Raw genomic sequence first — 23,188 nt, 5'->3', positions numbered from 1 at the left:
TGCTGGATTCAGATCCCCCATTCCTTACAGTTCAGGACAGAACTCCAATGACCACAAAGAAGGCTAACATGTTATTTGAGATTGAACTACGTAGAACAAAATAACATTGCACAATACGCCATTTGAAGAAAAACACAAATAAATAAGAAGTGATGGTCCGTCATAACCTTCTGGGGGGATAGGAAGCAAGCCTTCCTTGGTCGCCCCATAGCTGTCTATAATGATAAACACATCATATTCGAACAATTGGCTTCATGATTCACAGTAGACATATGAGAGATTTAAAGACTCAGTTCCCCTAAGCTGTAAAATTCAATTAATAAAAATGGATTTAAAAAACTCTATGAGATCATTATCTAGCAAAAAGAAAACAAAACAAAACAGGAATTCTCTTGAAATATAAACAGCCAGTGCTACCTCATGCTGGCAAGACCACAGTGAAAGCCAACGTGTTTACACACTGCTGATGACTGTGCAAAATTCTTTTGGAGAACATTCTGGCAAACTGCATCCTGAGCCGTAAAAAGTGTTCACATTGTTCATAAACTATTCTCCCTCCTGGGGGCTACCCCCCACCAAAGGATCCAAAAGAACAGAGATGTGTCTTATATAACATTGAAACACATGCGCTGCTGTAGCAAGGAGACGTATACATGCGTGTGAACACAGGGCAAAAGGAAGCTGCTGTTGTGAAGGTGACTGAGGTCAGAGTGTGGGAAGGATGGGTGGGTTCTGATGCACCCACATCGTGCTGCTATGTTTGGATCACATAAGAACTTTGACTAACTAATCCCATATTGACTAAGGGAGGAAAGAAGCATGTCAAGGGTTGAATTGTGTCTCCCTCTAATTCATACATCGAAGCCCCAGAACCGGGCACGGTTATCACATATGTAGAGAAGACCTTGAGAAAAGTGGAAAAGTTTACAAGAGATAGTGAAAGGTTTGCTAATACATATACATGTGTCCACACACATGCAACTATGTATACACGGAACACACATAACACACTTGTCATACACTAAACATACCACACACACAGACACACCCTCACTCTTTCTCTCCCTCCCTTCTTCTCCCTCTCTCATACACTCACACTCACATACACACACACCACACACACACATCCCGTATCTCATTCTCTCTCACACAGCACCACACACATACCATGCCATACACACATACCGTACCACACATACCACACCACACACACACACACACACACACACAATACTACACAATGCTACACACACACAACAGATCACACACCTACCACACACACTACACATACCACAAAACACAAAGAGAGACTGTGAAAATTTGGGGACTACGAACAGCAGAGACTCAAGCAGACTATTAGACACTCACGTCCACAGCACCACTTGTTAGAAGGCAAAAGTAACCCCACATGCTTAGCATATAACTGATGACCCTTGATTTTAGTGAAATCAATCCATCACAAACAGGATCCGTCATTCTCCACCTGCAGGAGGTACCTAGCATAACCACAGCACGTGGATGGAAATGGCCAGGGACTAACAGAGGGAGAGAGTGAGAGGTGAATAGCACAGTTCCCTCTTGAGAAGCTGAAGAGGGTTCTGGAAATCGAGCTGGTAGTGATAGCCACACTAACAACATGGCTACACACAATATTATTATTGTGCAGTCAAAGACTGGGTGTGGTACACACGCCTTTAATCCCAGAATTCAGGAGGCAGAGGCAGGCAGATCTGTGAATTCAAGACCAGCTTCATTTACATAATGAGTTCCAGGCCAGGTAGACCTACATAGGGAGACCCTGTTTTGGGGGAGTGGGGGAAAAAATGAAAGAAAAAAAGAAAAAAAATCTACACTTAAAATGGTGATTAGGGCAAATTTTTCTGCCCTGCGTTTTCCCACAGTGAAATGGTTCCAGAGGGTAATTTGAGAGGGGTGTTGAGTAGGGCGGAGGGTGGGAAGATGGACTGAAACTCAGTCTGGGTCTCGAGATTCAACCTCAGGGATGATGGAGGCAACTTAAGGGAGAGTCTGGCTAGATTCAGGCAAGCTCTCCAGGCAAGCGATTACTCAGCGTCAGCCGGTCCCACCCAAGTCCACATGATGGATGGGCCAGCTGGGAGGGACCCCATGAAGCCCCAGCTCAGCTTTCACGATTGAAATTTGGGGACCTGGCTCCCAGCCCATCGGCTGGAGTCTTTGCTCTTCACTGCCTCTCACCCCTTCTTCCATCAAATAAAGAGGCAGCGAGGTCTGGGTTGGGCTTCTTCTATGCTTGTCCAGAATGAGGGGCTAGCCTCTCTGCCCAAAAGTAGAGGAAGGACACGACTTGAGTACCACATGCTTGGGGCTTGTGTGGCTGGGGACTTTCGAGTTCCTCAAACTAGCCGTTCCCGTGGGCTTTGGTACGTACCATTTCCAAGCCCCTCTCCTAGGGAGGAAAAACAAACAGCCGAGAGCAGGCAGCCCCAGCTGCTCCACATGTCCCGAGGCTGGGATGGGGAAAGCTAGGCCAGCCCCAGATGTCTAGTTAAACGGAAAGCAACAGGCAACGGGAGGGAACGGGAACATTTCCATAAAGCCATTTTATCAAGGAAATTTGAAAAGTCATCCCCGAGAGCTCGTAGGTTTTGCTTCGTAATTTCAATGTGGGCCTATGATCGAACGGCACATCTGCGTGAGAGCATGTGCCATAAAGCAGGTCTCGTAAAAAACCCACACACCCGGGCTGTGTGTGCTGAGCCTAAATGAGGGGAACAGAGAATTGGCTCAGGGCTTGAGTCCTTGTGGAAAAATCAACCCCGGTGTCAATCACTTCTGGCTGCCTCGTTTCTCCCCTGGTACTTGTGAAAAATCCAGTGGATGACAGAAGACCTGAGATCTGACTCGGCGCGATCGTGTTTGAGGAGAGCTCTGCCTGGCCTAGGTTCTAGGTTCAACTGATCTATCTGTGGCCCTTTGTGGAGACCAGGTGTAAATCATAAGTAGACAATGGGAGCATGTGAGACAGGCTTTGAACCAGGAGCAGGGTGAACCCCAGCCACTGGTATCATTTAAATTGGCTGAATTCCTATGCATCTAATTTTGTTACTGTTGGTCATGATGTGTGTATGTGTGTGCATGTGTGTGTGTGCGTATTGTAGTATACAATTGCACCTGCCTGAAGAGGCCAGAGGTCAATGTCAAGTGTCTTCCTCTATTAGTCTCCACCTTAATTTTTGAGTTCTGGGTGAACGTGGAGCTCACTTAATGGCTAGATGTCTGCCAGTGAGTCTTCCATGTCCTTCTGTCCCTCCTACCCCTTCACAGGGGTTACAGGCACACGCTGTCACATCCAGGCTTTTGCATGGGTGTTGGGGAGTTGAACTCAGATCCTTTGAATCATATCCTCCACCCACCCCTCCGGACGTACCATCTTCTGTGGGGACCGTGGCCCTCATTGGGCTTCAGTCTTCTAACCTGTGAATGGGGATGCCACTGTCTTACCCTAGGGGGGACCAAGGGACCTATCGATGTGAGATATAATCACTAGTGTAATATAATGGTGGCACTGGTGGGGAGCTCTCACACCCAGGCAGGTCGGGGTGTTCGGGGTATTACAGACTGAGCAGGTTGGAAAGCAGCCATTGTTGCTGCAGGGTGACAGCTCAGAGGAAGGCCAGGTGAACACAGATTAACAAAGGATCTTCATGCATCTGCACCTGACCCCTCCCTCCCTGCCACATCCCATATCCGGCATCACCTCACAGAAACGCGACTATGGAGACCAGAGCCAGCGAGGAAAACACCAGGGTTTCAGATCTGGAAGCCCTCACAATCTGTTCTGTGTAGAAAGGGCCGGGGGTTGTGAACCCGGCTCCCGAAAAGACCCTGTTGACTTCAATGGGTGAGGCATGGAAATGGCACCAGATGGTGGGTGGACAGCTCATATGGACCAAGTCCTTTAAAGGGTAGTGGACTGTGATCTTTCTTCCCTCCTTTGCTGCTACCACCTGAGGCGGTGGGTCTCAACCTTCTTAATGCTATGACCCTTTAAGTACAGTTCCTCCCGTTGTGCTGACCCCATCCATAAAACTATTTTCATTGCTACTTTATAACTGTAATTTTTCTACCATTATGAATTATAATGTAAATATTTTTGGAGACGGAGGTTTGCCAAAGGGGCTGAGACCCACAGGTTGAGAACCACTGATGTGTGTGTGTGCATGTGTGTGTGTGTGTGTGTGTGTGTGTGTGTATACATATATGTAGTGACCTATGGGCACTATGTACAGTGCAAAGCAGTTTTTTCACATTTGTGTCCTCTCTCCTGGTTGCCCTGAGTATAACTAAATCATCTGCTGTATTTCCCATGGGTGACATGGATGACCCTTCTTGGGGACCCAATAATAATGAATCATTTATACATACTCCCAGAGACGGGATAATTAAAAAGCCTAGCCATTCCTATATCCTAAGTTGGGCCATATCTATGCAGCAAATGGTACACCCCCAGTTCCCTTGGATACCAGGCAGAGACCGAGCTAGAGTTATAGAAGGTGGCCTTTTGTCCCAAGCCACAAAGGAAAGGAGAGGGTAGGGAGCCTTTCCTCATCACAGCGTGGGGCAGCTTCACTTAGAGTGAGTCATTTCTCAAGTATGATCTGTGTAGATGCCTGACCCAGGAGCAGAACTGAGAAGGGTTCTCTCTTCCTGCGTTTGGATCCAGGAGAGACACTACAGCTCGAAGGCTGACACCCAGGACCAATGGCTAAGGGGATTTAGTAGGACGGGAGGCAAGGCATCTAAAGCCAGACATGGAGGAGGGAGTTTTGGGGGGAGGGGGAGGGGGAGGAAAGGGCTGACTCTCATAGAGCCTGAGAGCCCAAAGCCAAGAAGCACAGCTAGCACATGGCAGGAGCCCTCTGCATCTCCTCCACCACAGCCTAGGCTCAAGGGCAATCCAGCCGCCTTCCTGGCCTTGGCCTGCTGGACAACTCCACGCCGTTAATCTCGGCTCTCTCTTGACCCTCAGGTACGGAGCTGGAAGCTTTCGCTCTCAGCAAGAGAGATTTAGTTAAAATGGGATGCTATACTTGTAAAATTGGGTTCCACCCTAGGTGGAATGGGGAAATGGGGGTGGGGAAAGGGATGGTGGCCTTGGGCTTCTCTTGGTAAAGTGAAAGTCCCCAGAGTCTCCACATGGTGTCATCTGAGAAGCAACTGCCTATACAGAAAGAAATGAGGCCTCGGTGTTAGATCATGCATACACTGCCTCGAGCAAGACAGTAGACACATTGGGGGTTCGCCGAGGATGCCTCTCTGGTGCTGGGAAGGTGGGCCTCACAGAAGTCACCCAGATAAATAGATTAAAAGATTCTTGGCTGACTCTAAAAAAGTAGTAAAAGTGGGTTCTGTTTTCGTATTTGTGTTTAAATTAGTGAAATAGCAGGCTCTAAGAACCAAGGGGGGCCCCAGAAGGGTGTGTGTGGATCTGGCATCAGCTGGGACCCCCAAGGAGGAAGGCAGGGACTGTGAGCAAGGCCCTCCTCTGCTTCATCTCTTCCTTGGCTTCAGTCCCATTTACAGAGTTGAGGTGTGGCTAACTCTCCCTAGCTCCACCTTGCCCTGTGTGTATCCTGGGATTTTCTAGCTCTATCCCTCGTTCTTTATCTTCAGGGTCTTCTGCTGGCCAGGATGCATAAGCCAGATAGAGCAGAGGCTAGACAGAGGCTAGAGAATACCGTCCTGGCTGGCTGGGGGCTGGGGGCCGGGGGCTTGCCTGGATACACTCCCTTGGGACTGCAGGATACACTCCACCGGGGACTGAGCTCTTTGTGTTGAAGAGGGATTCCTGTGGCATTTTAAAGGGGGCTGTTTGATTACCAGCACCAACAGAGTTAGAGAAGATCAAAAATGAAAGCTATGTCCCAGCAAACCTCGTACCCACCCGACACTGTGCTTCTCATGTCTCCAAGTTCCCTTGCTTTATCCTTTTATGTACATATTTACATAGTGGTCCTCTAAGTGTATACATACTAGGGGCTCTCTTTCCCCTTCTTACGGCTTCGTAAACACTCTCCTTGGTTGCTGACATATACATATCTATTTTTAAAGGCACTATACATTAGGCAATATTTTTTATTAGACGCCAGCTTTAGATGAAGACTGGGAAGAGTCAAGAGAGAGAGAGAGAAACGGGTGTGTGCTGACGGAATGAATGGGGAACGAGGATGAGGTTGTCTGAGGAGGATTCCTCTCACTGAAACCCACACTTGGGTAGACAGTGGCCCTTTGCAGAGATGCAAGATACTGGGGGAGGAAAAGAAATCAAGAGTTTTGTCGGTATGCCAAGTTTACGGTGCTTACTAAAATACCAAGTGGTCATGGAATGTGTTAGATTGGGATCCAGGAGAAAAATCAGAGGGGAAGACAAAATTTGAGGGGGCACTGATGTGGGCTTCCTCTCTATATATGGTAAATATGTTTTATTACCAGTGGTTAATAAAGAAGCTGCTTTGGACTGTTGCAGGTCAGAATATAGGTAGGTGGGAAAACTAAACTGAATGCAGGGAGAAAGGAGGCGGAGTCAGGCAATGGCCACGTAGGTGCCAAAGGAGAAAGAAGCCAGAAGCTTACTGGTAAGCCACAGCCTCATAGCAATACGGGTTAATTTAAGATATAAAAGTTAGCTAGAAATACACCTGAGCCATTGGCCAAACAGTGTTGTAATTAAAATAGCTTCTGTGTCTGGGTGGCCAGGAAAGCAACGTGCCATCTCCTCTTCCAGGGCACAATAGTGATGTCAGTCACTAGGGAGACAGTTCAGCTGCAGACACTGAGATCCCCTAAGAGATACAGGTGATGCAGGTTGGGGCAAGAAGCCAAGAACACCCAGTGATTGTTTGGACTGAACTAGAACTTTGCAATATCTTAGAATGCCCTTTGAGCTCAAGGAAGCATTCACTGAGTGCCTGGTACAAGGCTGGGAACATACAGAGGCACTTTGGAGGTGACAGTCTGGAATGTAAGCGATCACTCACGTCCCCATTTAATGGGGGTGGAAATGGCATACCGACAAAACTCTTGATTTTTTTCCTCCACACATTTTAAAAGCCCTGTGTGTATCCCGAGGGGGGTGGTTTCTAGCTCTGTCCCTAGCTCTTTTTCTCCAGGGTCTTCTGCTGGCCAGGATACATAAGCCAGGTAGAGCAGCGTCTAGACAGAGGCTAGAGAATACCGTCCTGGCTGGCTGGGGGCTGGGGGCTTGCCTGGATACACTCCCTTGGGACTGCAGGAACTCCACCGGGGACTGAGCTCTTTGAGTTGAAGAGGGATTCCTGTGGCATTTTAAAGGGGGCTGTTTGATTACCAGCACCAACAGAGTTAGAGAAGATCAAAAATGAAAACTATGTCCCAGCAAACCTCGTACCCACCCGACACTGTGCTTTTAAAATGTGAAGCTCGGAGAAGCTTAAATCATTTCCCCATCTTGCAGAACAAGAACGATTCAAACAGGGGCTGGAGAGATGACTCAGTGGTTACTAGCAGGTACTGCTCTGCAGAGGACCCAAGTTCGGTTCCCAGCATCCACACTGGGTGGCTTACAACCCCCTGTAATTCCAACTCCAGGGGGATCAGATACCTTTGACCTCAGTAAGCACCTGCCCTCATGTGCACATGCCCTCACACAGAAACACACATATACTCGTAATTTTAAAAATTAAAAATTAAAAAGAATAATCAGGCTAAGATGCAAACTCTGGTTTGCTGGACCTGAAACATCTCTGCTTGTTCTGTCTGTTTCACTGCTGCCTGCTCCCCCACCAGGCCTGATCTCTATGGCTAGGTCATCTCCTTGGTCCTCTCCTTCCTCCCGTGTCCCACAATGTGTGGCATACAACTGGCATTTGGTAAGTGATAAGTTGGAAGTGATGAGGGAAGGCTCTGTGTCCTTGGGTGTGCCCACTACACCATCTTGCCTACAGGATTATCACAGAAATTCCAAGTGTTTCTGACTTCTCACCAATAGTGGAAGTGAAAGCATGTCAGTTGCCTGGCTTCGATCCAGGTCCAAACTCACAGCCCCAGGTAGGGGCAAATCCCCTCAGTAGCCCTGGACATCCCCAGCAGAAGGCAGAAGGGCAGGTAGCTTGCAGGGTGCTACAGCTGAGCCCTGAAGAAAAAGGCAGGCCACAAAAGAAGGGAGGAGCTAGTCCCACCCTGCCTCCATTTTTCTTTGCTTAGAAAATTTTATTCTCTAGGGAGGTTTGTGCACTGTACACAATCTCCCGTGCCCTCTTCTTCTGTGTCCTGGCAGAGACTCAACACACATGATCATATCTGTGGAATGCAGTGAAATAGATCTGAGTTCTTAGTTATAACCATCGCACAAAGGCAAATGGACTTGCATAGCCAAGTACCAAGAGAGGTGACTTATTGATAGGAAGAGTTAGTGACACCCTGGCCATGACAGTGAGAAGTGCACAGAGACCTCCCTTCTTCTCCCTGGATGGGGGACTAAGGGCGATGTGTGTGTCCAGAGAGAAGAGTCCTTTCGTCTTCGTGGATGGAGAGACTAAGGATTAGACCCTTGGAACAGCTTGTCCACCGTCAGTAGCTAAACCACAATCTGTTCCCCGGCAGCCGTTCTAACTCCAGTGTCCCTGTGCTTCCCCACCAGGAAGTTCAGGTCAAGGAAATACCATATTCTCCTGATACCCTCCACACCCCAGACCTGATGCCCAGCCTTGTGGGATCATGGGCCACAATGCCTGAACCCTGCATTTCATTCCCCTCACTCTAAAAAGAAACTGTTTCCTAGATTCCTTTGGTGTTATGGGATGGATGACAAAATCTACCCAAAACTCTTTGCAAATTGTGAAGCTTGAGGCTGAGGTACGGGAGCTTGCCAACAAGCAAACAGGTCGGAGCAGAGCTGCCAAAGTCTTCCTCCTAAGGGTCAGGCAGCTTGTGTTTTAGGCTCTGTAGTTCATATAATGGTTATTACCACAGACCTGGCTGCTACAGAGTGAAGGCAGTCACAGATATATGCAAATGAAAGTGTGTGACAATAGTCTAATAAAACTTTATTTATAAATAGGTGGTGATCATATGTGGTCCTTTGCCTGAAAGGATTCCAGTGGGACATAGATGAGACCTCACCTCTGCTCTTCTGTCCCTGTTGCGCAGCCAGGACTTGATTGGCGACCCAGCTCTCACCACACTGTCTGTCCCTGTCCCCTACCTTTCCCACCTCAAGGGAAGTCAGAGGCATCATCCTGGGTGAAAGAATTAGGGTTGGGAGGGTGTCAGGGTGTCAAAGTTATCCTGGTCCTTCTTTTCCTACCCCTTTAGACCTAAGAGGAGATGGGGAGATGCTCTGACAGGTGGGAAACCCAGAAGAGTCAGGTGGCATTCAGGGAAGCGGTAGCCTTTCAGGTGAGTGTTGGCCAAATCTAAGGATCCTGGAGGTGACCTGTCTCCCCTTGTGGGGCACAAGGGGAAAAGTAAAAGTGTGGGCTGGTGTGCCCCTGGTCACGTTCTCCAGGGAACGGTACATGTGGCAGCAGGTTACGGAGTGCGGTTTGGGTTGGGATGCTGGCACAGGCTGAAGGGGAAAGCTGAATGACAGATGTCTGCACCCATTGTCAAATTGGAGCAAGAGGCTGCAATGTTTGGCAATATCCAGCGTGATGACATCTCCTTGGGATCCCTGACAACATCTGCATTTAACTTGAAACAGCAGCAGGACCAATAAAGCTTGTTTTCCCATCAGAGAACTGAAAACTCTCACCAGGAAGTGTGTCTAGGGGCTAGGGCAGGAAATGACCATGATTGTTTGGGGTTGGATAGTATTCCATACTTAGGTCTACATGGGTCAGACCACAGTCGGCCTAATCTGGTAAATGCTGCCCTGGCCACACCACACTATGGATGGTGTCTATTTATGTTTATCACTCAAACCTAGAGCTTTTTTGGGGTGGAAGGGTATTGAGAAAGAATGGCATTCTGTGCTTATTCTATCCATTAATAATTTAGTATTGGTTGTATACAGGAAATTAAGAATACAAGAGGTAATGCCTCATCAAGAAAACGTTCTCTCAGAGTGGAAGGAACAAGTAACCAAACCAATCATTTCAATCTGGAAATGCAAAGAGCGAGGTCTCCATACCTAGGGGTCTCCAAACCTGGTCCGTTGAGCTACTGCTACCGGAGGGGACAGGCTTGCTCACTCTGGGGATTGTACCCAATCGACACTACAGACAGCATGAGGGACAGAGGAGGCATAAAAAGCTTTCTCTCATTTGTGGCTGACCTTCAGGCGAAGTCGAATACTTTATCTGCTCGGGGAGTGAGGAGGGAGGGAGGCTGTACAAGATGTCCTCAGAGGCCCCTTGCAAGGCTGAGCCTCGGTGCCATGGGTGGGGCTGGCACCGTGGATACGGCACAAGTACCTTCTCCACTCTAGACCCACAAGTTGGGAATGCTGCTCGGGGTCTGAGCCAGGAGCCCTTAGATGGCATCACGGGGCACTTGTCTTGGTTCATTAGAATCAGCTGGGACTTAGGCACATACTACACAGGCGTAGCCCTATCTACAGACAGGCATGCGTGCTCAGGCTAAACCAGTGGGTCTGCTAATCCTTTGCTATTCTCAAAGCAAAATCCCTCTGAGTGTGTTAATAATAACAATCTAATGGTCACCAAGTTCTTTTCCTGTGCCAAGAACTAAGCGCTTTCACGCATTAATTTGTTTAATCTTTGCGACAATCCTACAGGGGTGTGGACTATTTTACAAACGAGGAAATGAGAAATAGCGAAGGTTGTTACTCTTTTTACTCCCAAGATGACACAGCCATTCAATGGTGGAGCCTGGAGTTTAACCGCAAGTTTGGCCTCAGGGCCCAGAGCCTAGTGGGAACGGCCCTCTTTTTACAATATGCAAAAGACACGGAGAAAAATAAAACTGTCATTTGACCCAATATTTTTCAGACTATGGCTGTGTTCCATTCAGAGATTATGAAATGAATGGCTGGGTTGGGGCTGTTTTAAAAACAAAAAAAAAGTGAGTAGAATAGGGTAGAAAACCATCAGTGAAATCAGACATTTCAGTGTCGGGTTTGTGTGTGTGTCGGCGGGGGGGGGGGGGGGCTGGCTGTTATGTAAAATGTACCTTAGTCATGGAAAGAGAACGAGGGAAGGAGGAGGAGGAGGAGAAGGAGGAGGAGGAGGAGAGGAGGAGGAGAGGAGGAGGAGGAGGAGGAAGAGGAGGAGGAGGAGGAGGAGGAGGAGGAGGAGAAGAAGAAGAAGAAGAAGAAGAAGAAGAAGAAGAAGAAGAAGAAGAAGAAGAAGAAGAAGAAGAAGAAGAAGAAGAAGAAGAAGAAGAAGAAGAAGAAGAAGAAGAAGAAGACAACGACGACACCATGGTCATGTCCATCCTGCTGACATTACAAATGAATAGCGTAATATCCAGTTAGCACAGAGATGCCCCGAGAGTATGGCGCACTGGCAGATGAGCCAAAGCTAACTTCCAGTCTCCATTTCTCCATCATTCATCTCAGTGGACTGCCAAGGAAACCAAGGAGGCGGAAGAGTGACACCATCAACAGCACCAACAGTACCAGCCCCTCCCTCCGCCACACATGCTGGGTACCTACTGCCTTCCTGAGTACTTCAGATATAGAGGCCCTGGAACCCTCTCAGCAACCCAGTGAGGTGGGTAGAAATGTCAGCTTCCTCTGTTGAAATAGGAGGACCGAGTCCAGAAAGGTCAGGTGACACGGCGGTGGAGAAGCCAGAGTTCAAGCCCAGATGGGCTGACTCCAAGATGCAGACTCACTCCAGTGTGAACTACGGCACAACCCTTCCTGTCCTCATACTCTCTCTGAAGACTATAAGGCCAGCATGTACTAAGATGAATGTGTGCTCACACCCTCGGCTATGTAAGTAAGTCTCCTAGCCAAATGCTTTCTGTTTGTTTGTTTGTCTGTCTGTCTGTCTGTTTGTTTGTTTCGAGATAGGGTTTCTCTGTGTATCTCCAGCTGTTCTGGAACTTGCTCTGTAAACCAGGCTGGCCTCTAACTCACAGAGATCTGCCTGCCTCTGCCTCCCAGAATGCTGGGATTAAAGGTGTGCGCCACCACCGCTAGGTGCCAAATGTTCCTGACGGGCAATTCCATACTCATATCCTTTAGATACTAGATTAAAGTGAAAAATACCATTTCCCCCACATGAGTGTCTTCCAAAGTTGTCTTGTTTGTTTATTCTCTCATCCATTCACACATCTGAAAGTCGGCCCTTGAAGAATCAAACCAAACAGACAAAAAACTGTAAGGCAAAACTAAGTACCACACCCATCTTTGTCCTAAAGGGACTAAGGCTGTTGGTGGGGAGACTGAGATTCCCTGAGACAGAAGAAGGTGGGGCAGGGCTAGGAAGGGCAAGTGTAGGGGCCCCAGACGGAGCACAAATGAGGTGCCCCGCAAATCCCTTCTCTGTGGTCTATGTACTTGCTATGGGTGGACCCCAGATCTGCCTCTCGGTTCTCATTAATTACCTTTAAATTCCCACAGGTATTGGAAATTTAATGTGATGGTGTGATGGGGTGACAGCTGACTATCCATGTTAATTGCCTCCTCGAAAGTGATTTTAATGACGTAAGATTCACCGCCTCCCCAGGAAGAAAGAAAACTAACGCCTCATAGATGCCCACCTCTTTCCCATAGGGGCAGGAAAATTCTCTCTGCTGTCCTCAAAGTCAGGATTCTGTCACACAATGAGCAGCGTCCTTGGCAGCGGCTACAGACACAGGGTGTGATGCCGCGGGACTGTCCGAATAAAGACTGATGGCCTCATACTCTGACCTCCACGATGCATGATGGCATCGGAATCCACAGGGCAGATGGCCGTGTGCTCTGAGGACACGTCAATGTCTGCAGGTTTCAGGGACCAACCTGCCTGAAGCAAGGTAATTGAAATAGCTAGTGGTCAGGTCAGATCTCCCCTAGGCAGAGGTCTCCACAGCTCTGGCATTCGGGAGTGGGGCATTCTTTTTGCATAATTTGCTATACATAGCTACATTGTGTGTGCATGTGTGTGTGTGTGTGTGTGTGTGTGTGTGAGAGAGAGAGAGAGAGAGAGAGAGAGAGAGAGAGAGAGAGAGAGAGAGACTTTAAATTCATCCTGAGCAGCAACCACACCTCATTACCTTTATATCCCCGTGATTGAAGCTGATGGTGACAATTGTTAGCTGTTGCTATTAAGAAAGAATTAAAGCCAGGTGTGGAGCACATGCCCATAAGCCCAGGACTCAGGAGGCTGAGGCAGAAGACTGCCAAGAATTTGGGGCCAGTGTGGGCTATATAGTGAATTCCAGTTCAGCCTGGACTACAATACAGGAGAGCATGGGGGGTATGGATAACCAGTTCTGCCTGAGGTGAAGCACCCCCAGTGAACCCCAAAGGGAGCCAGCCAGGCAAGCTCCAGGTCACCCGAATCACCTCCTCCACTTCCTGTTATCTTGGTGTTTGCTGGGGGGGAGCATCCTTGGAGATATTCAATCAGGTGGCCAAACAGCCCTCCTCCCTGAGACTGGGAAGAGCCTCCTTAAGGAACTTCTCTCAGTACCCGCATTCTCCTTCCAATGGGAGTGGTCACTGCTGCCTGCACTTCCATGGGCTTCCCTTATAAAACCTCTCCCAGAGGCCAACATGGTTGTCCAGACAGGAATCTAGGCAGTTGATAACAGTCACACCCCCCAAGTCAAGAGATTAGTTCTGATCCGCTCACAATTTTCATCACACATAGGCAATAATCCGTGACTCCAAAACTTACAGGCTGAGAGGAAACAGTCATGACCCAAAAGCCCTGCTCATGTCTGAACAACTTGAACAACGAAGGAAGGCTGGCAGTGTTTCCACAAGATTGGGAAACTTCATCCGGCCCTCTTTGCTGGAGCTTCCGGGATGTCATCATAAATCCCATGAGAACACTTAGCCCAGAGAGCCTTTCTGTGTCATGCTGCACAGCGCTGTTGCTTGCAGAGCACCTCTCTCTCTGTGCTGAACGGTCGGCCGTCCATCTTCACAGTATCCACCCTTAGGTTTCAGGTCCACCCTCAGCCAAGCAGAACGTGCCTTACCCTTTCCCATGCGACAGCCCTTCAGGTATCAGAAGAAAACTTTCCTCCCCTGCACGCTTCTCTTGAGATGAGATGGTATCTCCCTGTCCCCATCCTTAGCCTCCAAGGTCCTATCCCAGGTCCCCTTCCACCCTTGGGAACCCCTTTTTGGCCACTTAAAAAAGTTCCTGTTCAGAGTAGTTGTAACATCATGGCTTTCCTGACGGGTTGAGACACTTTTGAAACATTCCAGAAATTTGTTATGGTCCTGGCAGCCAAAACCACAAAACCCAGATCCCAAGAACATGTTCAAATCATCCCCTGACTGGCTTGGCCCACGGTAGACCTTGCTGGACACCATCCTTGGGTCGCTGGGATGAGTCATGAGTTGTTCTCAGTGTTGCTGTTGGCCATTCCTCAGTGCAGGGCTTGGTGAGACAGGCACCACCCCTGATACCCTGAGTACGGAAACCTGAAGGCATAGGCAGAGTCAGCTATCCTGTTACAATGCCCGAGTGGCTGGTTCCACTGGGTTGGGAGTGAGTCAAGACCAGGGAGATCCTGGACATCGTTTCAGAATTTCCAGCGAAGGGTCATCCATATGGGCGGAACCTCCAGAGTCTTGCCCTCTAGTTAACTCAAGGACCCCACCCTGAGCACTCCAAGGCAGCTCTACCTGGTCCACAGAATCACTCGAAACAACCCCACCCTCTTCCGTGCAGTAACTGTTTCCTCAAAGTGTCCCCTCTTCCGTGCAGTAACTGTTTCCTCAAAGTGTCCCCACTCCGGCAACCTTTTGTGCCCTAGCACAGTGCCCACTGTATGTCTCCTGACCCAGGGCTCTGGTCACCTAACCCTGGCCCAGGCTCTAGAGGGGAAACCCCTTTAGAGAATCCCCTGGCTCTTACAGGTGGTAAATGAGCAGTCCTTCCTCTGGAGAGAGTCAGGAAAAGACCACCAGAGCCTGGCTTTGCGTCTCCATCATGGTGGGAAGAACTGCAGGTGGGAAACTGGACTGCTCATAGCATAAAGCCAACAGACTCCCATTGAATCCCTTTCTTTTCTTTATTTTTCTTCCTTTATTTCCTCCCTTCCTTCCTTTCCCTCCCTCCCCATCTCTCTTTTCTTCTTTCTTTTCTTTTCTTTTTTTTTTTTTTTTTGAGACGATCTCTTTTTATATAATCTTGGCTATCCTAGAACTCACTATATAGATCAGGCTGGCTTTGAATCCACAATGATCCACCCGACTCTGCCTTCCAAGTGCAGGAATTAAAAGTGTAACAACACCCGTTCCCCCAACCTGATCCCTTGCTAAGTCTGCCATCTCTGCCTGGCCCTGGCTATAGGATGTCCCCCCTCCCATCCTACTCACCAAAGGCCCATCTCATAAACAGTCATGGAGAAAGAACCATGAGTTAAGATAGAACCGATTCTACCTCCTCAAAATTGCAAAGGGAAGGCAGCTATGGTTAGGGACAGGGGTAGACCCTGATTAGCCTCAGTCCCAAAGTGCTCTGTGACTATTTTGATGACACCCCAGAGGTTGGGGAGTCTTTGTGTAAGGCATGTGTCTCCTGATGATGCAGGGACAGTCAGAAGCCACCCTGGGGAGCTGGGCCTGTCCTACTGGCTTCAGAGGTTCCACACCCTCAAATACCTCCCCTTTCAGTCCCCTCCACACAGAAACAGGCAATGCTACCTAAGAACGCATTCAGTCAGAAAGACCAGCCAGAAGTTTCCTCTCCAGTTTCCATAGCAACAGGGTGGCCCAGCATCTTCCTCTCTGGGTTTCTATAGCAACAAGTGCAGCATTTGGGCTTCTGATAGTGGGAGTGGGGAACGGAGGCTCTGAGTCTCCCTCTCTCATCCCCAAAGTCCTGGATACAGAAAGATTGCTCTTACCTGCTAAGATGAAGATACCCACAAGAATCAGGAAGACCAGAAGGTAGAGCCCCAAGACTGCGTGCTTCAGTGCTGACAGGGAGCCCAGCTGGGTACAGCAGCCACCCACCTTCCGTTTGTGACATGGACCTAAAAGAGAAGAAATGGAACAGAAGCAATGTTTGAAAACAACTTCATAGTCTGTTCGTATGAGGTCTCGCCTCTCCCTCTTGCATACAGATGTTTAGGCCCTCCTGCACATCTATGGTGTAGGAACTTTCTAGGGCCAACACAAGCTGTTCAGCTTCTTGTCCTCCACCCGCCCTCTATGAATAACCCAAACAGGTCTGTGTGGTCCCATAAACACATCTCCAAGTACCAGAAGCACACTAAGGCAGGCTTACCGTGCGGTCTTTACCAAGCACCATTACTTCCCACAATCCAGGGAATATGGAGAAAAGTCAACATGAAAATTGCTGGGCTCACAAGATGGCTCAGTGGGTGAAGATGCCTGGTGCACATGCCTGGAGACCCGACTTCCGCCCCCACAGAGAGAACTGACTCCATGGAATTTCCCTCTGACCTCCATGGTGTACTGTGGCATGCGCACCCACACATACACATCATGTGTGCATGCGTGCACACATGTTAATAATGATTTTTAAAAGATTAGGACTTGCAAGTGGTTCGGAGCACATGGCAAGGAGCACAAGGCTCTGGCCAGACTATGGACGGGTGCACCTGCTCTGAAGGAAGTGGAGGGCTACATAAGACTAGAATGTTGGCGATGAGATAGAACAGTGTTCTCAACCTTCCTGATGCTGCGACCCTTTAATACAGTTCTTCATGATGTGGTGACCCCTAACCGTAAAATTAGTTCATCGCTACTTCATAACTATAATTTGCCAACTGTTATGAGTCCTAATGTAACTATCTGATGTGCAATCCCATGGGGTTTACAACCCACAGGTTGAGAACCACTGTGCTAGAAAGCGCTGCCTGACTCCTTATCGTTAATGCTGTCAACAATTAGAAGCTAAAAACCATGGAGGGCATGAATAAAACAGGTTTGGAAGCCACATCTCAGCACCAGCTTGCAAACTTGGGTTTAACCAAAAATCATAGAAACCTCATCCTGTGCAGTTAGACCACAGCGTCTGCTGGAGAGAAGACATTGATTGCTGTCATGGGCCTTACAGACAGTGTGTCCATGTCTTTGGGTTCACATCCAAAGTCAGCTAACTAAATGCCTGATGCATTATTTGCTTTTCTTGTTGTTGAGATAAAATACCTGACAAAAACAATAAGGAAGGAAGGCATTGTTTGCTTCAAGCATGCCGTCCATATTGCAGGGTGTTTGTCATATGACGTCATACAGCATCCACAGCCAGGAAGCAGAGAGATGAATGGTGATGTTTCTTTTTATTCAGTATCAGAATTCCAGCCTATAGGTTGATGCTACCCATATTCATAGTAGACCTTCCCTCTTCAGATAAACTTCTCTGAAAAGGGTCTCATGGGTACACCCAGAGGGGTGTTTTTATGTTGATTCTAAAACTGATGATGTTAGCAACCAAGATTAGCTATTATAGTTGGGCATAGTGGCGCATACTTTTAACCCCAGCATTCAGAGGGCAGAGGCAGGTGGATCTCCATGAGTTTGAGATCAGTCTGGTCTGCACAGTGAATTCCAGGACAGCCAGGCAGTCACACAGAGAAACTCTGTCTTGGGTAGGGGTGAGGGGGGAGATTAACCATTATACCTGTCTGTAGCGCCTGCACTATGGGACAGTTCGCGAGTCGGGCAAGGGGCTGAGATTAAAGTACGCTAGAGACGTGGGTCATTCACAGAGAAAGAATGCAGAAATCTGTTTATTTAAGCTTAAAGAAAGCCTTATATACCTAACTGTTGCACAGTAGAAATGCCCCAGGCAGGTGGGAAATTACCAGGCTCAAGCCGGGGAGCAAACAACTCCTCTGTAGCTAACCACCAGGGTGGGCAAAGCGAGCATAGGAATAAACAAGATATTTTGCCAGAAACTGCAAGCTATCCTCAATATGAACCTTGGGAGTGGGGTAGACCTGTGGGCCCTACACCTGTCAATACAGTTACTGGAGAGACTGGATCAGGAGGATGGCAAATTTAAGATTGTCTGGACTACACCGTAAGTTCAAGGCCAGCCTGGGTAATTTAGTGAGACCTTACCTCAAAATTAAAATAAATAAATAGATAGATAGATAGATAGATAGATAGATAGATAGATAGATAGATAAGGCTGTTGGTAGATCAGTGGTAGAGTGCTTGTCTAGCACGCACTGGGCCCAAGGACCCATCCTCAGGACCGCAGATGGCAGCTACTGCTAGTGAGAAACCTTGCATTGGGACTCAGGGCATCTGTCGATGCAATTTGTCCGTTGAGGCAGTCCTTCAAAGCCCACACAGAGACCAGGAAACTTACAGATCTTCTGCGTCAATCAAAAGAGGGAAGCAAGGACCCCTTTTCCATCCCATCCCAGGACAGATTATAAGAATCAATGTACAATGTTCTTTTTAAAACACAAAGTCTCTCTCTCACTTCTGCTCCATAGAGGTGACAGGCCCCTCCAGAGGGACCGTCCTTTATAGTTCACTGCCACTGACTGGACAGGTATGGGGAAGGAAAGGGTTGTCAGGAGAAGCTGACCCTTGGTTGTTTCATTGGCTTTGAGGCACTTCGAGAGCTGTGTTTTCTCTCTTGAGCATCCTCTGCAGGTTTGGTTACCGTGGGGACATTGTGGGTGATGCCTTTGGAGCCAAACAGAGATGCCTGGATCCTCAGAGGTGTGTTGACTTGCACAGCATCTTCCCGTTCATATCCTCCACTTGATTGTAAACACTGCCCTTAAAACACTACGCAGGACGACTGCACAACCACACCATAAAACATCAGGCACAATGCAAAGCTAACTGCCAAAGAATAAAAGCCAACAATCATTCTCCTCAATCCTTAAATGTTAGCAATTTTGAGAAATCAGGCTGGTTTTCCACAAGCATTTGAACAGAGATCTTTTTTTTTTAAAAAAAAAAAAAAACTTACCTGGAATTCTCTTTCTAGAATTTTCCATCTCTTTCTATACCAGGGTCCAACTGGTTTTAGTCCTGCATATGTAGGCTCTGGGAACACTGGGAACACTTCATCTACCCCTTCTGGTGAGAGCTGCTAGCTTTCTTATTGCCACTTAACAGAGAAAAGCCTGCCTCCTGAAAGAGCCAGGGCAGAAGGCACAGCACCGTATAATCTTACACACATGTTCTCATTACCACGTGGGAGTTCCAGTTGTCCTACTCTGGGTCTCCCATGCCTGAGTCTTGAAACAAGAGCAGGAGGAGGAAAATCACAGCCATATATAAAGAGAGAAGGCTAACCTTTGTCATTTGTGTTGCCATTGTATTGCTAGCTCGCCGCAGGAGGATATTGCTTGCACATTGCATGCAACACTATATTGTGTGTGTGTGTGTGTGTGTGTGTGTGTGTGTGAAAAGAGAAGCCCCTTTCCTTGTATCTGAGGCTTCTACTTACTAGTGAGCACCCTGCTCATGGTAGATCCCTTTGTCGACAAACACAAGGAAACTTGACCTCCCTTTGAGAGGGTGTGGTTCCTTTAGGAACTCTTAATCCCTTCCTGTACTAAAGAAAACTATTTCAAATGGAGCAGAATAGGGGCTTCAGACATATATTTCCACAAATGGTTGGACAAGCAGAACGTGAAGACCATGGCAAGATGCCTAGAGCATATGAGAATATGTCCACAAGGAAAGGAAAGAGAAATTAAGACAGAGACTAACAAATGGAGGAACTTTTGTTATTGTTGGTCTGTTTGTGTGTGTGCATGTGTGTGTGTACACGCACACACATGCACACACACACACACACACACACACACACGTGCCAGAGGTCAGCTTTGCCTACCTCAGTGCTCTATTTTATGGGACGGGTCTCTCACGGATTCTGGGACCCACCCATTTGACCAGACTGAAAGGCCAGTGAGCTGGAGGGTGTCCCTGGCTGTCCTAGAACTGCAGGTGTGTGCTGTCAAGTCTGGCTTCTGACATGGATTGAAGGGGATCAAACTCAGGACCTGGTGCTTGTGTGGCAAGCACTTTACCAACTGAGCTATCTCCCCAGACCGTAGAGAAGCATGTTTTTATTGTTGCTTGCATTTTTGCTTTTTCTTTTTTGCCTAGATCAAGTGAGGAGGCATATTTTCAAGCAAATTCTTTATCTGAAAAAGATGGCAAATTGTTGTAGAATATTAATTTAAGATGTGCTGCATTTGTTTATGCTGTGGGATATTTGTTTAATGATGCAAAGATGTGTTGCATTCCTTTATGTTGCATTTGTTTAACTCTGTGAAGCTGTGTTCCTTTGCCTGTCTAAAACATTTGATTGAGCCCAGCAGTGGAGGCACACACCTTTAATCCCAGCACTCGGGAGGCAGAGGCAGGTAGATCTCTGTGAGTTCGAGGCCAGCCTGGTCTACTAGAGTTAGTTCCAGGGACAGGCTCCAAAAGCTACAGAGAAACCCTGTGTCAAAAAACCAAAAAATAAAAAAAAATTAAAAAAAGAATAAAACACGTGATTGGTCTAATAAAGAGTCAAATGGCCAGTAGCAAGACAGCAGAAAGGATAGATGGGGCTGGCAGGCAGAGAGAATAAATAGAAGGAAAAATCTGGGAGGAAAGATCTAGGAGCAAGAGAAGAGGGGGTCAGCCATCTGGCCACACAATCAGACATGGAGTAAGAAGGAAGGAAAAGATATACAGAAATAGAGAAAGGTAAAAGCCCAGAGGCAAAAGGTAGACGGAGTAATTTAAGAAAAGTTGGCTACAAACAAGCCAAGCCCAGGCATTTATAAGTAAGGAAGAAAGCTTGTGTGTTTATTTGGGAGCTTGGATTCAAGTGGTTCTCAGCCTTCCTAATGGTCATGTTGTGGTGATGTGTTATTCAGCATGTTGGTTGAATGAAGGCAACCACGGCCCTCCAGTAGCTCCCACAGGACCGGAAGAAGGCACGTGAACAGTGAAGAGGGAAGTGGAACCTCTACCGGAATTGCTCTGACTGAAGGAGTGACTCTATATCTGAGGAAGAATCTGCATAAGAGAATGCCCTGCCCTCGACCAAAGGGCAGGCTTGACCCTGGGGCTTGTCCCTCCTTCCCCTCCAGCCTCGTGGGTGCGTGAGCAGCTGTTGTAGATTCAAAATCTGGGACACTGAGAAGAAAGCATTCTTCCCAATGTGACAACGATTCTGCAGCGAGTCCTGGAGAAGCTGCCAGCTATTAAATGTTGTTGTCGTTTGCAGCTGAAGGGGCACTGGCCACCAGACTGATGGAGAAAATGGTGAAGGACAGCGAAGCCTTCCAAGTCAGCAGCTCTCAATCCCCATTGGGGTGGAATGACCCTTTCCCACGGGACACCTAAGACCCTCTGAAAACACAAATATTGATGTTAAGATTCATTGCAGTAGAAGAATTACAGTTAGGAAGCGGCAACTAAATAATTGGATGGTTGGGGGTCACCACAACATGACCACTAGGAAGGCTGAGGACCACTTGAATCCAGGCTCTAAGAGGGTTATGGGGAAGCTTTTCGCTCTGGATATGGCCTCCAGAAGAGACAGCAGCATCTTGGAGACATGGAAGTGATCCAAGAGGTCATCAGGGGGCAAGGGTAACGGCTCTGGGCAATTTGAAAACTAAGCCCACATAAAATGACTTAAAGATCTCAGTGTACCAGCCTAGGAGACAGTAATCTAGGCTTAGTATATCAACGTAGCAGATGTTAATCTAGGCTCAGTGAGCCAGCATAGGAGATGGTGATTTAGTTGAGGTGGCTACTCATGATCCCTGGAGTGTCCCCATCCTTAAAAATCTGCATCTACCTGCTCCTTGTACTGTTTGCCCACGTCTGGGCATCCCAGGGTCTTGCAATCTTGACATCATCCCACTGCTGAAGTTAAATTTATTTAGGGATAAAACTATATCATCGTCACAAGTAGAGAGTTAATATCTTCCTAGGAGGTAGCTAAATAAACACCTCACTATTAAAATGGCAAATACGCATTTGTGTGTGACTCAGTCACTTTTAGTGCCACTGTGTTGAACACAGTGGGAAACACTGACTTTGGTGACAGAAACACACACACACACACACACACACACACACACACACACACACGCACATGCCATGGCGGTACAAGCTTATCATCACAGGACTGGGGAGGTGGAGACAAGAGTATCCATGGGGCTCACTGGCCAGACAGCCTAGCTTACTTGATGAGTTCCAAACTAGTGAGAGATCCTGTCTCAAAAAAAAAAAAGAAAGAAAAGAAAAGAAAAGAAAGAAAGAAAGAAAAGAAGGAAGGAAGGGAAAGAAGAGGTGGACAGTATTTGAGGACATCCATGCACACGTGCACAAGCGTGCACACACAGACACACACAAGAATATTCTGGAAGGTAGCACATTGAGGATTACTAAGTACAGCAAGAGAACTATGCTAGGACCTCACACACATATCTCCTGCACTGCCCTCGTTATGTGTAACTGTCGGGGTGCACTTCTGTCCACCCCCCGTGGGTGAACAGCAGCAGGGTCTGGTGAGGTTCTCTGTAGGAATGGACACATGTGAGCATATTTGTTTTTTCTGGAAAGGTCATCTCTTACATTTGCCTCATACAAATACATAATTGGCAAATTCTACTTGGCTAAAAAATGTACCTTGGAGCAAATTTTTGTTTTGAAAGGGCAAATGAAGGCGTAGCTCTCCTCATGTACCCAGGACTTCTGAACACCACTTAGTGCCCACGTAAGTATACCATGCAGTCAAACCCTTGGGACTGAGCTTTCTTCAACATTCTGTAGGCTGAACTCTACCCTGGACAGCCTCATTCTGCTCCAATGATGAAATCACAGATCTGGGGCATGGAAGTCCACGGTTCTAGAGTAAAACACTTGTCATATCAAGAGAGAATGTGAAGACACATTCTTGAACAGAAAATGAATTGTCTATTGAAAGAATTCATTTTATTTGGGGGCTAAACATTTGATTTCTTTTTTCTTTTTTTTGGATAGGACATATCCAAAATAAGATTGTCATAAAGTATTTTATTATTCCCTGAGGTTAGACCTGTGGAGTGCTCTTAATAATGGGAACAAGAGCATGCCCAAAGA

At 47.6% G+C, this 23,188-nt stretch overlaps 1 protein-coding gene and 1 long non-coding RNA gene across 3 annotated transcripts in view; one reads left to right on the top strand and one right to left on the bottom strand.

Moving 5' to 3' along the window:
* Scara5 (scavenger receptor class A member 5) overlaps nucleotides 1–23,188 on the bottom strand; it is a 95,454-nt gene that overhangs the window by 56,312 nt on the left and 15,954 nt on the right. For both annotated transcript variants that reach the window (XM_085698659.2, XM_048421974.3), the window contains exon 3: nucleotides 16,000–16,128. In XM_085698659.2, coding sequence (XP_085554785.1) covers nucleotides 16,000–16,128 — 129 coding nt within the window. The remainder of the gene's footprint in view (nucleotides 1–15,999; nucleotides 16,129–23,188) is intronic.
* LOC146892286 (uncharacterized) lies at nucleotides 11,396–22,076 on the top strand. The gene is made up of 3 exons (XR_015004880.2): nucleotides 11,396–11,920; nucleotides 12,551–12,945; nucleotides 20,968–22,076. It is a non-coding gene; the product is annotated as an uncharacterized LOC146892286 (long non-coding RNA).

This window comes from Myodes glareolus, chromosome 12 (assembly GCF_982192425.1).
Source record: "Myodes glareolus chromosome 12, mMyoGla1.1, whole genome shotgun sequence".
Classification (NCBI taxonomy): domain Eukaryota; kingdom Metazoa; phylum Chordata; class Mammalia; order Rodentia; family Cricetidae; genus Myodes; species Myodes glareolus.
Note: the sequence above shows the minus strand (reverse complement) of the source record. Positions and strands in the feature narration are given on the sequence as shown.